The sequence below is a fragment of the Bactrocera tryoni genome, chromosome 4, assembly GCF_016617805.1.
Source record: "Bactrocera tryoni isolate S06 chromosome 4, CSIRO_BtryS06_freeze2, whole genome shotgun sequence".
Classification (NCBI taxonomy): domain Eukaryota; kingdom Metazoa; phylum Arthropoda; class Insecta; order Diptera; family Tephritidae; genus Bactrocera; species Bactrocera tryoni.
Window position 1 is genome coordinate 58,094,390 of NC_052502.1, and position 13,871 is coordinate 58,108,260.

General features: G+C 33.6%; 1 protein-coding gene across 1 annotated transcript; it reads left to right on the plus strand.

The window, feature by feature from the left end:
- Positions 1–1,893: 1,893 nt before the first annotated feature.
- Positions 1,894–2,805, plus strand: LOC120775768. The gene is made up of 2 exons (XM_040106101.1): positions 1,894–2,452; positions 2,515–2,805. The coding sequence occupies exons 1-2, from the start codon at positions 2,044–2,046 to the stop codon at positions 2,520–2,522; spliced, it is 417 nt and encodes a 138-aa protein (XP_039962035.1). The 5' UTR covers positions 1,894–2,043; the 3' UTR covers positions 2,523–2,805.
- The last annotated feature ends 11,066 nt before the right edge of the window (positions 2,806–13,871 follow it).

Consider the following 13,871-nt stretch of genomic DNA (forward strand, 5'->3'; position numbering starts at 1 on the left):
GTGTAATTCCTTGTGTTTGAACAATCGTTTTTATGATTTTTTTTTTGTGCACACGGGAACGTTTTATGCAAAAAATGAACTTTATGGCCACTAGAAATTTAACTAAAAAATTAATTTCGGCGAAAAAAAAGTTTATGCGTAAAAAGTCGATCGTTCAAGCACAGAAAAATTTCATTATGAACATATAAAAAAAATTTAAAGAAAATCGGTTAAGTAGTTTTCCACCAATCCATGTCACCGCAAAGTAATTTTTCAAAAAACACCATTTCGGGATATTCGCACGTGATGCTGGCCGCTCGGGTTTGGGGCCGCGACGAGGCGCGCGTTTAGAAGTGCTATAACTTTTTTCTACATCTCGAATCTCTATGAAAATTTGAGAAAATGTTCTCAAGGAGTTGTTCTTTAAGATAAAGCAATAAACAAGATTCGATTTTTTTAAATTAAAAAAGGTATATAACCCCTTAAGGCCCCAGTTCCTGCTAAGTATTTATTTTCAAAGAGTAGTAAGCTATATACGCTTTGTTTATTCGTTTTTCAATGTCAATTTTGCTTTTAATTTTGGTATTGATTTCAGCCTCTAGGAATTTAGCCGTGGACGAGAGAGAAATTATTTTACTAGTGAATGAAAGATTTTTATTGTTTTACTCGACATTTTACTCTTCCTCCATAAGGCGATTCCATTCAGCGCCATCATCCTTAGTAATGGCGAAAGAACACCTCCCTCAGCTTACATAGCTTCTGTGCCTTTTGATGCTATAATCATTCTGTTCATAAGCATGGAAGATCCATCCGCAAGCTATACCGCCAGATGACAAAGAATCGATAATAATGCTTATTTGAATATTGTTGAAAGCTCCTTCTATTTCAAGAAAAGTAGCAATTTTGTATTATTTGTGATATACTGATTTTTCAATTACATTAATCACTTCGTGTAGGACAGTTTCGTTTCATCGACTCTTTATGTAAACATGTTGCGCATTTGATAGAATTGCATTCTCCTAGAATTTCTCTTAAGTGTATATCAATTAGACTTTCTAAAACTTTTAGCACGAAAGAGGTGAAGCTCAATGGTCTAAAGTCTTTTGCGTTATTGTGTTTTTCTACAAGGTTTTTGGGAGGAACATTACTTTGACTCTTTTCCAGCTTCTAGGTATGGAAGAAAATTGGATGCTTGCCTTAAATATCTTTTCAATCCTTGCAACTATTTGTTCCTTTTAGCTAATTGCATCCGGGGGCGCCGCGTTATATCATACATATACATATGTATAATCTTTTTCTTACTTACTATGAGTTTGGATTGGTCAGTTATATTTGCAGGTGGTTGTGGTTTTACTCTTGGAACAAACTGAAGTCGTTCCCCCTCTCATATAGGAGGGTTGTCAGATTGGCTGTAACACTTTTTGAGTGCTCCAGATTTATCTGCACGCAACTAAGTTGTTCTGATAGTTTTTTTGTCGACTTGCTGTACTGTTATTGCCACATCCCTAGCAATTGGCTGGCGTCGTCAATCTCTTCCGTGTCGTCTTCGCTGGTCGTAGAATATCACAGTGAGATAAAGTCCCTTGTAAAAAAACAGACACAAAAAATAAAGGAAAAATAATTTACGGGATATCTAAAGAATAGAAGAGTAATGAGGTTGAATTTTTAAGATAAAATGTTTAACTCAATTTCCAACAAAACTACAAAATCATCAAAAAAAATCGTGTTAGAAAAAAAATTGCATAACTTTAGGCGCTGTGTTTCGAAGCGTTATATGCTACCCATTATTGTGAATGATAAAAGAAACTAGTTTGACAACTTATTGTTTCACACTCCACTGCCCCTTCCCTGAACAGCTTAGCTCAAAAGCTCACGCTATAATTCTTTCGGCTATGAACAGTTATTACTTGCAAAGCCGAGATTCAGTTGTTCCGCGACTATCGCTCACATCGATTCGTGTTAAAGAAAACTAAGCAATATTTTACTTGTCAAACGTAACGAAATAAAAAGTATACAAACAATTTCATAAAACCAAAAAAAAACAACACAAATTACAACATTAATATGAAGTCAGTAACTTTGGTCGCAATATTGGCATTCACGCTCTGCTTCGCCCATGTGCATGCAGACTGTGATGATTCTGCACAGAGCAATGAAGACGGCGAAGTTAAACAGTTCTTCAAGAATTTGGGCTGCAAAATACAAAAGGGTGCCGAAAACTTGCAGGAGAACGCCAAACCATGGGCAGAAAAGATCGGTACTCAAGCTAAGGAGTTCGGCAATACAGTGGCGCAAAAGTACGATGAGTTGAAGCACAAATTGACAGATGACAACAATGCAAACGGCCCATCGACTCCCTTCCCTGTGGCAAATGCGCCAACTGAGAAGGTGCCTTTGGCACCGTTGAGTGGTGAAGCAGCCGCATCGTCTAACAATCCCGCTTTAGCTGCACCAGTACCTGCAGCTGGCAAAGGTGAACAGGCCGACACTATTCCTACAAAGCCATTAAGTATTGACGATCGTTTCCTCTTTCAGACTCATGAATGCCCTAGAGGTCAAGCACTTGATCACCTGCGTCAATGTCGTCCGAATGTTTAATGTATTACAAAATTTACTCGTCTCTGAATGCTCTGCAGTGTGGTGGATCTTGGTAACACAGGTTGATAAATTCAAATTAGAGCATAACTTATGTTGACTCATAAAGAATAATTCAATAATTGGCAAACTAATTAATAACGTAATCGTCTAAAAGTATCTGTGAAATTTTAAAGCCTTTGAACAAATCACAATTATTTAATTACACATACACATACATAATACATTTAACAACTTAACAAAATAATTCGTTTCATTGTCAGTGGGTTTACAGATTTACATTGATTTTTTAGCTTTAATTTGAACTTGTCTAGATGGTATTTTCAGTGTGCTGCGCGTTTAGAGTCGTATCTTCGAGGACAAAATACTCTAGTATTTGAGAGACGACTTTTGTTAAAAACAAATCAAATATCGAATCAACTAAGATGGGAGTCACGCATTCAATGCACTAGGCTAGAGGCTAGATCAGTTGTCTTCGCTATTGGTGAAATTAGCATTGAGTATGTTTAAAATTCAACCCGTTACCTCTTATTCGGAAACTACTTAAATATGTACGATCATATAATCGACGCTAATAACTATCGAGGGAACATTCAAATTACAAAGACTTTTTACTGTTGCAAACAAAGTAAAAAACAAGAACAAAACGTTAACTTCAGCTGCACAGAAGCTATAATACCCTTCACTGGTGCTTTTTGCATGGCATTAAAGGCTATAAAGAGATCTGATTTTGATCGCTCAATTAAGATGGCAGCTATATTCTATAGTGGTCCGATTGAAGCACTACATATATACGGATATTGTAGCGATGCCGTGGATATTAAGGGGTTGAATGGGTTTCGGGTTAAAAGCAGCCTTTTTCAATAATTTTTTCTCATATAAACAATTAATTATTTCATTAGAATATTTTATTGTTACAAACATACACTATGAGCAAAAAAATTTTGAAATTTTTGGAAAAAATATGTTAAGCTCGGCCAATTCCGACGCTTTTTCCGGTGACCCCTCAGAAAAAAGATGCGCCCGCGTTGGCAGAACACTTTCTTACAGGATCATCTAAAGTGAAAAACACATCTTTTAGTTAAAACCTTAATTGGAACTTGGACAAAAAAAAACTTTCAAAAAAAAATTCAGTGAAAATTTCACGACATTTTTTTTTTCAAATAGTTTTAATCGAAAAAACTCTTTAGTCCAAATTTGTAAGCATTGTAACTTAAAGACCTGTGTAAAATTTCATTAAAATCAGCTAAGTAGTTCTTGAGAAATCTTGCCAACCGACTTCAAAAACACAGTTTCGAGAAAAACGGCGCACTTAACCTAGCTAGCCTCGAGCGCACAATTTCTCGAAGATGTATCTCCGAAACTATTACTCTTATCAACTTGAAAATTTAGGACAATATTCTAGAGGATTATATTGTAGAATTTAATAACTTAATATAAAATTCGATTTTTTGAAACCCGTAAATCCATGTAATCTCTTTATATAAGCCAAATTTCGCGAGAACACATTTTCAAATAAACAATTTTCTCATACAGGGACTTCAGTTAGATCGCTCAGTTAGTATAACAGATATATGCTTCCAGACAGATGGATATAACAAAATCGGCTCAGCACCCCAAGCTGAGCATTTAAATATACAAGTATACCTTATGGGGTCCCGGACGTTTCCTTTTGGTTGTTATAAACATCGTGGCAAACATAATATTCTTCCTCGTTTCAAAATAAATCGTTATCCTCAAATAGCTGGGATTTCGTCCACAATATTTATTTTTAAAGTTTAAAGAAATTCTACTCTTCTCTGGCTATACCACGATAAAAGTCGATTAAATATCGTATAAACTATCTGTTAGTTCTACTACCATTTCCGATATTTCAGTCGCGTATTTTATTGTCGGTGTTGCGGTATGACGCTGGTACACTTAATAGATTATTTTATTAATTTTTCCCGAAATATTGTTCATTTCATCTGAAATATAAACTTTTTAGTGTTAAAATTGAAAAAAACATATTTAAAATTCGTCAAAAATTGTATTGGAACCTTTTATGGGCTTTGTATGTACATATATTATATATGAAAGAGAACTCTAACTATGGGTTCAATAAAGTTAAGACCGGGAAACTTTATTTAACCCATAGTTAGATCTCTTTTTCATATATAATTTATGAAACAGATAGAAGAAAAGTCAATTTTGAGGATAGAAACATAGTGTTCTGAAGAAATTTAAAAATTATATTTGTTAATGGAGGTGGACTGCTATGAAGAGTTTTTAAGTTTTCTTGACTCTTACAATTAAAATATTAACATATTGTATTATATACTACAGTATGTGTGTATTAATAATTTATGACTTATTCGCATATTCTTGCCTGTGTAATTACTACATACACTCTGAGATCACGCATCTAAATTGACTGCAAATGCGCTTTCGTAAATTTAAATGTATGTTTGTATGAACACTTTCAAGTATATATGTATGTATATGTAATACAAATGTATGTACATATGGGAGTGCTGACATTGATCGCGTGAAACAACATCTGCGGTCACTTAAAATTGCTCCCGTAAAAATACAAGTTTTGTTGTTTACGATAGTTTTTTATAAGCCTTCTAGTTCAATAATTCAACAAATGGCGCTTTAAGTTTAACTGTTATGAATCGATGTAAAGGTACATTATAAATTAAGAAGTAAAATAGTTGAGAAGAAAGGCTTCAGTTTGCCAGTTGGTTTCTTTGACATTTCTTGACAATTTTAGTTTATTTATAATTAAACAGGGTCCGTTAAGGCTAGTGTGAAATTTCGGGAAACTTATTATTTTATTCGTATTTTGAATTGGATTTAAGTTATTTTCATGAAGGGGCTAGAGTGAAGGCTAGAGTGATATTTCGTAATTTTTTCATGCTTTGATACGATTTTGATGAACAGGGTAAGTTCACCTCGAAGTTTTTGTCCGGAGGCACTATGTTAGTACATAAGAAGTGTGTTTAAAAAAATAACGGAATTTTTTAAACTATAACTTATTTTTTTTTTAATTTTTTGATGTGTACATACTAATTATGTAGTTATAAATACATCGCCGGAATGTTCATGCAGTAGATTTCTCTAAACAAATCTCCAGCAATCACCTGTTTAGGAGGGCACACCAGGTGTACCCTTAAATTTAAATTTACTTGAAATATTATTATTTTTTTTTTATTGTACGTGACACCTTTATTTATTGAATGTACAAAAAGGCACACCAACCCCTAATTGAGATATTTAAAATACAATCTTAATTCTAATTTCATTGTGCGACTCATTTTTTGCGCAAATATTTTAGAGATAATTCCCAGCTTTGTTTGAGTGCAACAATGAATTTGGCGCAATTTGCAGGTCATAAAAGGCTATTATCGTTCTCTAATTGTGATGGTAACACAATTGGAAATTGTTGAAATTATAATTATACATACTTTCAGTAAGTGGAAAGAGGTGTGAATGCGTTAAGGGGTTGCATGGGTTTCCTTTGGTAAAAAACAGTATTTTTTCAACAATTTTTTTTCATATAAAAAATTAAATATTTTATTAGAATTTTTTAAGGTTAAAAATACCTATTAACAAAGAAATTCTGAGATGTTTGTGGAAAAAAATGTTTAAACTATACCATTGCTGGACAACTCCTTACAGGATCATCCAAAGTGAAAAAATACGTGTTTTAGTTAAAATCTTAACTTATAACTTGGACGAAGGAAAAAACTGAAATTTTTACAAAAAATGAAAATTTCGGCAAATTTTTTTTTTTCAAATATGTAGTTGTAATAAAAAAAAATATTTCGTCGAAGTCTTTAAGAATTATATCTCAAAGACCTGTCTAAAATTTCATGAAGATCGGTTGAGAAGTTCCTGAGAAATATTGCCAACCAACTTCAAAAACACAGTTTCGAGGTAAACGCGTTTAAAGACGGCACTCTTTGCCAAGCTAGCCTCGAGTGCACAAGTTCTCTAGGCTGTATCTCCGAAACTATTACTCAGATCAACTTAAGACAATAATAAATCGAAACCGGTAAACCCATGTAACCCTTTAAATAACATTATTCTCTTTATTTGACATTGTTAAAGCAGATTTTTTTATATAAAATGTATTATCATCACAGTCTAGTATTTCAGTGTGTAAAGGTCTGCAGAAAGCAAAAGAAAAACATTAGAAAACATTTTTAATTTATAGCATCCGCATACATTTTCGGGGTCGGATTACTATAAATTATACCGTTTTCCTCATTCACCTGCTTAATAGCAGCCCATTTTTTGCGGTGATAGTAAATATGTTAATGCTGTTTTCTTCCAACAATAATATCTTCTAATTTTACATCGAATCGGGAAGTTATCTTCGCTAGATGATTATGACCGATTGCCAGAAATAAACGACTTTCTTTTTAATGTGGTCTACAGCAATTTTTTACGGGAAAATAATAAATAAACAATTTGTGTTTTGTGCATTAGACACGTTTGCACATAAATATAAATATACTCTCATGCATATATACAAATTTAATATTTCTAGGAAAGCGCATACTGTCATTACTAATTAAGTATGTATGAGCAGTAGCCACATCTGTATGTTCCTTAACTAGATATGCTCTACTTATGACCGCGGTAAGCAATTCCAACAAAGTTGTGAGTCAGACTGTCAAGCAGTATTTTTGCTCCAGTATAATTTATGACTATCTTTTGACATTTTGATCTGATACAAAGGTAAAAAATAAGCTGTAATCATTATTCTACAGCGCAAATTGCTCATACACGCAAAATATGATCTCGAAAAAATTAATTAGTGTTTATTATAGCAATTGGCACTTCAAGATCAGTCAGTCATGACGTTTAATTCGCGCAGCTGGAGCTTGGTATTGACGACACATGAATGTAGACATATTTATAAGCATATACAAATGTATAAAAAAACTAGAAAAAACCTTGACTGCAGTTGCACCGAAGCTGTTAAGCCCTTTCACAAATACAAAAGATTCCAAACAAGAACTTGAATTTGATCGGTCAATTTATATGGCAGCTATATGCTGCAGTGATGCAAAGTCAACAATTTCTTCGAAGATAGCACCATTGCTTTGAACAATAAGCCAAGCTAAATGTCGTGTCTTGCCAAAAATAAAAGAAAATCTAAACAAGGGCTGAATTTTGATCGCTTGCTTTGTATGACAGCTATATGTATCCTGTAATGGTCAGATATCGGCTGTTAGTCCAGTCATTATAGTAAGTTCACCTCGGAATTCGATATACCTATTTATATGTCTGTAAATTCTTGTATATTGACACCCCATATATCGAATTCCGAGATTCTTACCTAATTTAAGCTTAAGTGACTGGACTATGTTCCGCCAAATAAGCAGCTTCTTTGGGAGAAAAGGAAGGTGTACAATTTCCGATTGATATCTGAAGAACTGAGGTACTAGTTCGTGTATTACAGACATACAGACGGTCATGGCTAAAGCGAGTCAGCTCGTCATTCTATTCATTTTTTGATAGAGTCTACAACATTATCTTTTCTGGGAATTACTAATTTCATGCCTGTTCAGGGTATACAAAATAACTGTGCATCTGCGAACAAAATGATTATAGTTCAAAATACAAATACTGTTTATTACAAAAATTAATCTGATATTTTAAATTACTATTATTATTATTATAGATTTCATATGCGTTGCACATATGTATAAGTGATTTTATTCGCAAAATTAAATCATAAAACTCCATGCAGCTGCGGTGCCGAACGGACATTATCTATTATTATTATTTTTTTACTCTACAAATTTATTTGCATGATATAGTAGTATATTAAAAACCAGCATTCATTTGACAAAACGAAGACACAACTAGCATAATCCGAATAGAGTATCATATTTGGAAAGAGAATAGCGATTGATTAATGCAATGATATATTTACAAAAATGCTCTCGTCGGAATACAAATATTTGATGGTGGTTCTCCTATTAAAAAATTATATATTTGAAAGCAACATTATTTCGCTACAAGAGAAAATTATATTAATTTCGCAAGATATTTTTGTTTTTAACCTTATATGCAAAATTTTTGTAAAAATATCGGAATTAGAATTAGACGACGAACTCTTGTATAACAATGATTTCTCAGCTGAGTGTTAAAATACACTTAACACTATAGAAATGGAACAATAAAATAATGCATGGTTTTCCAATAAGAGTAATATGATTTTCTTTGAAAAACAACACACCAATTGTGAAGGAACTTCAAATGTTTTTTATAAAGTGAGTATGGTTTATTGCCAAAGAACAATGACTCCTAATAACCCCACAAAAAGTGATCTAATGCTGTTAAATCACAACTTCTTAGGGGCCTTACTCGAAAACCCGGTATAATAAAGCAATGTATTTGGTACGCATTTTATGTAATTGTCATATCGACATATATACATATATACATACAATATATGCATATAATTATATTATAATACCCAATGAGAGTAAGTGCACCCGTGTATAAAAATTAACAGCCATTTTCATTATCACTTTCACACCGTTGTGCTATAACTCCCAATTAATTTACCCATTCTAGCGTTACATTCTGAAGGTATTTAATTGGATTGAAATTAAAATTTTTGTCAAACTCAAATTATTGTAAGCAAAAAAGTTAATTATTTCTTAAGGGTTTTGCTTGAAAATCGATTATCTTATATTATTTGTAATTAAAACGTACATTGTATGTTGAAGAGGAACTACAAAATATTAAAAACAAACCTATATAAAATCGTACATAAATACATATATAAGTGTATTAAGTCGTATATACATATTGTAAGAATGTATAATTTGTATAATATTTTATTTACTGAAACATCTCGACACTTGTTCTCATTTACTGTCAGCGACGCGAAAAGGTTATCGCCAAACACAAAATAATTGAGCAATGATTAGACAAACACACTTACCATATATACGAGTACATAAGCATAAGTAAAGCACCAATTGCTATCAGCCAATAATAGAAAGTAGTTGGATTTATTTAAGTGTATAAACGTAAGTATTTTTGTTTACATACGAATTATCCCCTATCTGCTAAAATAATTTAATTGAGTTATTTTCTTTGGCACGTACATATAAACATAGAAGTATATACATACATATATTATATATGCAAATACATAGAGATATATGCATATATATATATATAAAAAATTTTCGACGAAAATTACGTGAAAAAAAGTTAGTGGTTCTGTGAATTTGACACAGTTATCGTAAACTAGATTTTATTTTGATCACTAGAATCAATCAAAATATTTAAAATAATAGCTGGAATAGTATTTGCTAATTGAAAGAAATAAGGTGGTTAGACTATGGAAAACTCTCAACCGATTTTTAGTACCAAATCAATAAGCTAATTTAGGTAAGCTCAAATGATTTTATGAAGGTGTCTCAGATATTTGTTGAGGTATACGGTGGAAATCGTAATCACTCGTACTTCGAATCTTTATAATCGGTTAAGCAAAAATATGGATCGATTTCCATCAATATTGGACGAAATTTCTTATACATTGAGACAAAATGGTACCCGGTACCTCAGTAATGCGTTGCGATTTTTATAATGGATAAAAATATTAAACATACTATAATTTATCTAATATTTTGTATTTATACACGAGTGGTAAAAAGCCTGCAAAGGCAGTCGAGAGATCGTTGAAGACTTACTTCAAAAAATAGAGACACAAAGCACTGCATAGACTTTATACCGTTCATGAATGGAATAAATACAGTCACTTTTTTACAATAATCTTGAAACTAGAACTATAGTTGACAAGAAAGCTGATATAGCTGGAAGTTTTTTTTTACTGTGCGAAAGAAACATTCGACGATCAAACGATCTTAAATTAGCAGGGAGTGCAGATTCTCCACGTTGATTTGAATTTACAAAAGTCTCACATTAAACTGCTAAGAAATACATTTCCTTATTTTAAAAATACAATAAATATATGCGGGTGTAGCGTCATACGGGCGATTAACTTAAATTAAACTGACGTGATCAATTTATTATCAAAATATAAGAAGTTATTTACTGTATAATTAGACAACGATGACCAGAAATTTAGTTTTATAATTTATATAATATTTTAATGGTTATTTACAAGCAAATTATATATTTTTGTTAAATAAATTATATGTAAATTAGTTGTTTATATATTTATATGTATATGTAAGAGAGACAGCGGTCAACTTGCTGAGTTATTGCATACTTTCAGGCAGAAGAGTGGTGCAAAACGACGTGCACATGCATGCCTGAGGATATAAAGAGTGAACACACTGAGAAAAAAATTAAATAATGTCTTTTATAAAATTATAAGAAATGTATGAAGTTAGAATATGTTGGAAGTGTGAATTAATTTAAAGCCTCGAAGAGCTAACAATTGCCACGAATATTAAAACAGGCTAACAGTGATTAAAAACAAAATTCTACAACTGGTACAAAGCTTCAAAGACGGTCGAGAGATCGTTGAAGATATGTCTCGTTCTGGACGACCTTGGACTTCTTCAACTGATGAAAAAATATTAAAAAAGTGAAGAATATGGTGTTTGAGAATCATCAGGCATGTGCTAGAAAGGTGGCAAGAGAGCTTGATGATTTTGGTGAATATTTTGGGTATGAAACGCGTTCTTGCTCGACTCGTCTCGTTAAAGCTGATTTTTTTTTTTCAAAAGTAGTACGATCGTGACCGAATTTAAAGCCGAAAGCACAATGAATTCCATCGATCAACCATCTTATCCACCAGATTTGGCTCAGTGTGATTTTTGTTTGTTCCCCAAACTGAAATTGCTGCTCATGAACTGCTGAATTCAGCTGAAGGAGCTGAAAGTATTTCCAAAAAGTGCTTATGAAAAGAGCTTCGAAGACTGGAAAAATCAATAGCTTATACCTTTAAAAATGACAAAATAACAAATGGTCTGATCATCATGAACTTTTTCTGCCTGTTCGGTATATAATTCCATATACGATAACCTATGAGTTTTTTTATCTGATCCAAACTTGAAGCTTGGCAAGCCGAATACGATGAAATTCAAATGTTTTGTTCAAAAACGTCTCCATTTTGTCAGTTTTTGATTACTTTTCTGATCACAGGTCATTATGCGGAGAATATATTCTAGTTTAGGCTTCATCCACATAGAAAGTCGGAGTTACTGCAGCATTGGAGGACCTTATTTAGCGAAAATCTCGACGCTTTTTATGCTGTCACATGCCATCCTAACCATATTCGTCTGTTTGTCTGTCTGTCTGTTTGTCTGTCCATCTATTGATATATCGAACTAGTCCCTCAGTTTTTAAGATATCGATCTGAAATTTCGCACACATCCTTCTAAGAGTATAATAAATTTGATTAATAGAAATTATCATTCTTCCGAAACACCGTAATTTGATAAGAAATTTCTTCGATCGAAGTTGTCGTAGAATTTTAGATTTTCTGAAAGATACCTCCTACTATGCATGTATTTTTGTTGCAGTAGATATTAAGCTTTCAAACCCGCACTGCGTCTTATTTATAGCAATGTATGTCGACGGCGAGAAGTCGTAACGCTACTGCATGTCAGTGGAAAACTTTCGAACTTCCAACACAACTGACACTGCCGCCACACAATCAGCTTACAGTGTCAATATACCGCAACGCGGAGCAAAGTGGCTTCGCTTGGTGTACCATAAGCTTGCCACCAATGCAATGTTCAGTTGTTCTCGCGTTGGTTTCACAGCGCTTCGTTTGCTTTTATTTTGCGAATTGTTAATGCACAACTTTTTTGTTGAACACACCTACCCACAAGCGCAATTGTATATACCCTACATATATATATATATATATACATCTATACAAATACATATACCTTCAATATAGAGCTGCTACCCGCAAGTGCTGCTACGGGTCTCTTGCTGCAGTCGCTATCGCAGTACTCGCATATATCGGTACCTCGAGTCAACCGTCAATTCGCACAGTTGCAGTTATAACCACAGCTGCAGTTTTACTTCGGCTACGACTCTGTGTTGGAGTTGCAATTGTAGTGATCCGTGTGCCATTCGCTTAAGTTTGGTCCATTTGTGCTTTTGTTCGAAGCTTGACAAACATTCCACTCTTTCGGTTTTCTTTTGTTTTTTGTTTTGCGGCGAAAAGTTTCCTGTCGGACGGACTAACAATACATTGAAGTTCTTGCTACAGTGTGTAAGTTTTGGTGAATATTGCCGAAAGTCATGGACTATAACAAAATCTGATGAGTCGACGTTACCAGAGAAAGGTTCTGCGGAAGATTTATAGTCTTTGGAGCATTGGCAGTGGCGAGAATCGCATTCAATGGAACGGTGAGCTATATAAGATGTTAGCGAATTAAAAGACAGCGGTTACGCTGGCTAAGTCACTCTAGCTCTGATTGTTTTCGAAGTAGTGCTCGGCGGGGGAAGCAAAGGAAGAGGAAGACCTGGCTTTGCTTGGAATCTCCAATTGGCGTCACACTGCGAAAACGACCGGCGCGCTGTTGTTAACTCGGCTATAACCGCGTAAGCGGTGTCTACGCCAGTAAAGAAGAAGATTTGACGAACCAATTAATTCCATTTAAGATCCTTGAAACACCTTTTATGACAGCAGTTACAGGTCCGATTATACCCCCAATAACATAATTCTCGAACAGGCCGAAAGAGTTGATAAAAATATATGTCCATGAGTTTTCACTTGGTTTTGGCTTAATATATGTACTTACCAGGAATTGGTCAGACAATCTTGATACTCACCGATTTCAAAAAGACGATACACAATGTCACCCTGCGAAACAAACTATTCAGTTGCCTCAATGAAAATTCCTTGGATTTATCATATTAAAACAAGATGAAACGTTAATAGTAAGCTGCACTGAAGTTTAATACCTTTGAGGGTTATTTTTATGGCATAAAAGGGTAGAAAAGAATCATTATCTTGAGTTTGATCGATCTGACAGCTATATGCCATAGTGGTCCGATCTGAACAGTATGCTCAAACCTTAGATAACAATCTATGCCAAATTTCGTGGTTTGAGTTCAATCGGACAGTTTGTAGGACAGCTATATCCCATAGTTACCCGATCTGAACAATTTTTTCGAAGCTTGTAGCACTGGCTTGAAGAACAGGGTATATTCAATTTGCCATGAAGTTTGCAACATCCCGAAGAAAATTTATAAATGATCAGCGGGACAAACAAACCGAACATTTGGAATGAAGTGCCTTGAGCTTCAGTATGGACTTTGAACTTTTTTTTTATAGAAAGCCTTTTCAT

Bases quoted from the DNA above. Each gene is read 5' to 3' on its own strand.
- LOC120775768 (XM_040106101.1), top strand. From the start codon at position 2,044: ATGAAGTCAGTAACTTTGGTCGCAATATTGGCATTCACGCTCTGCTTC.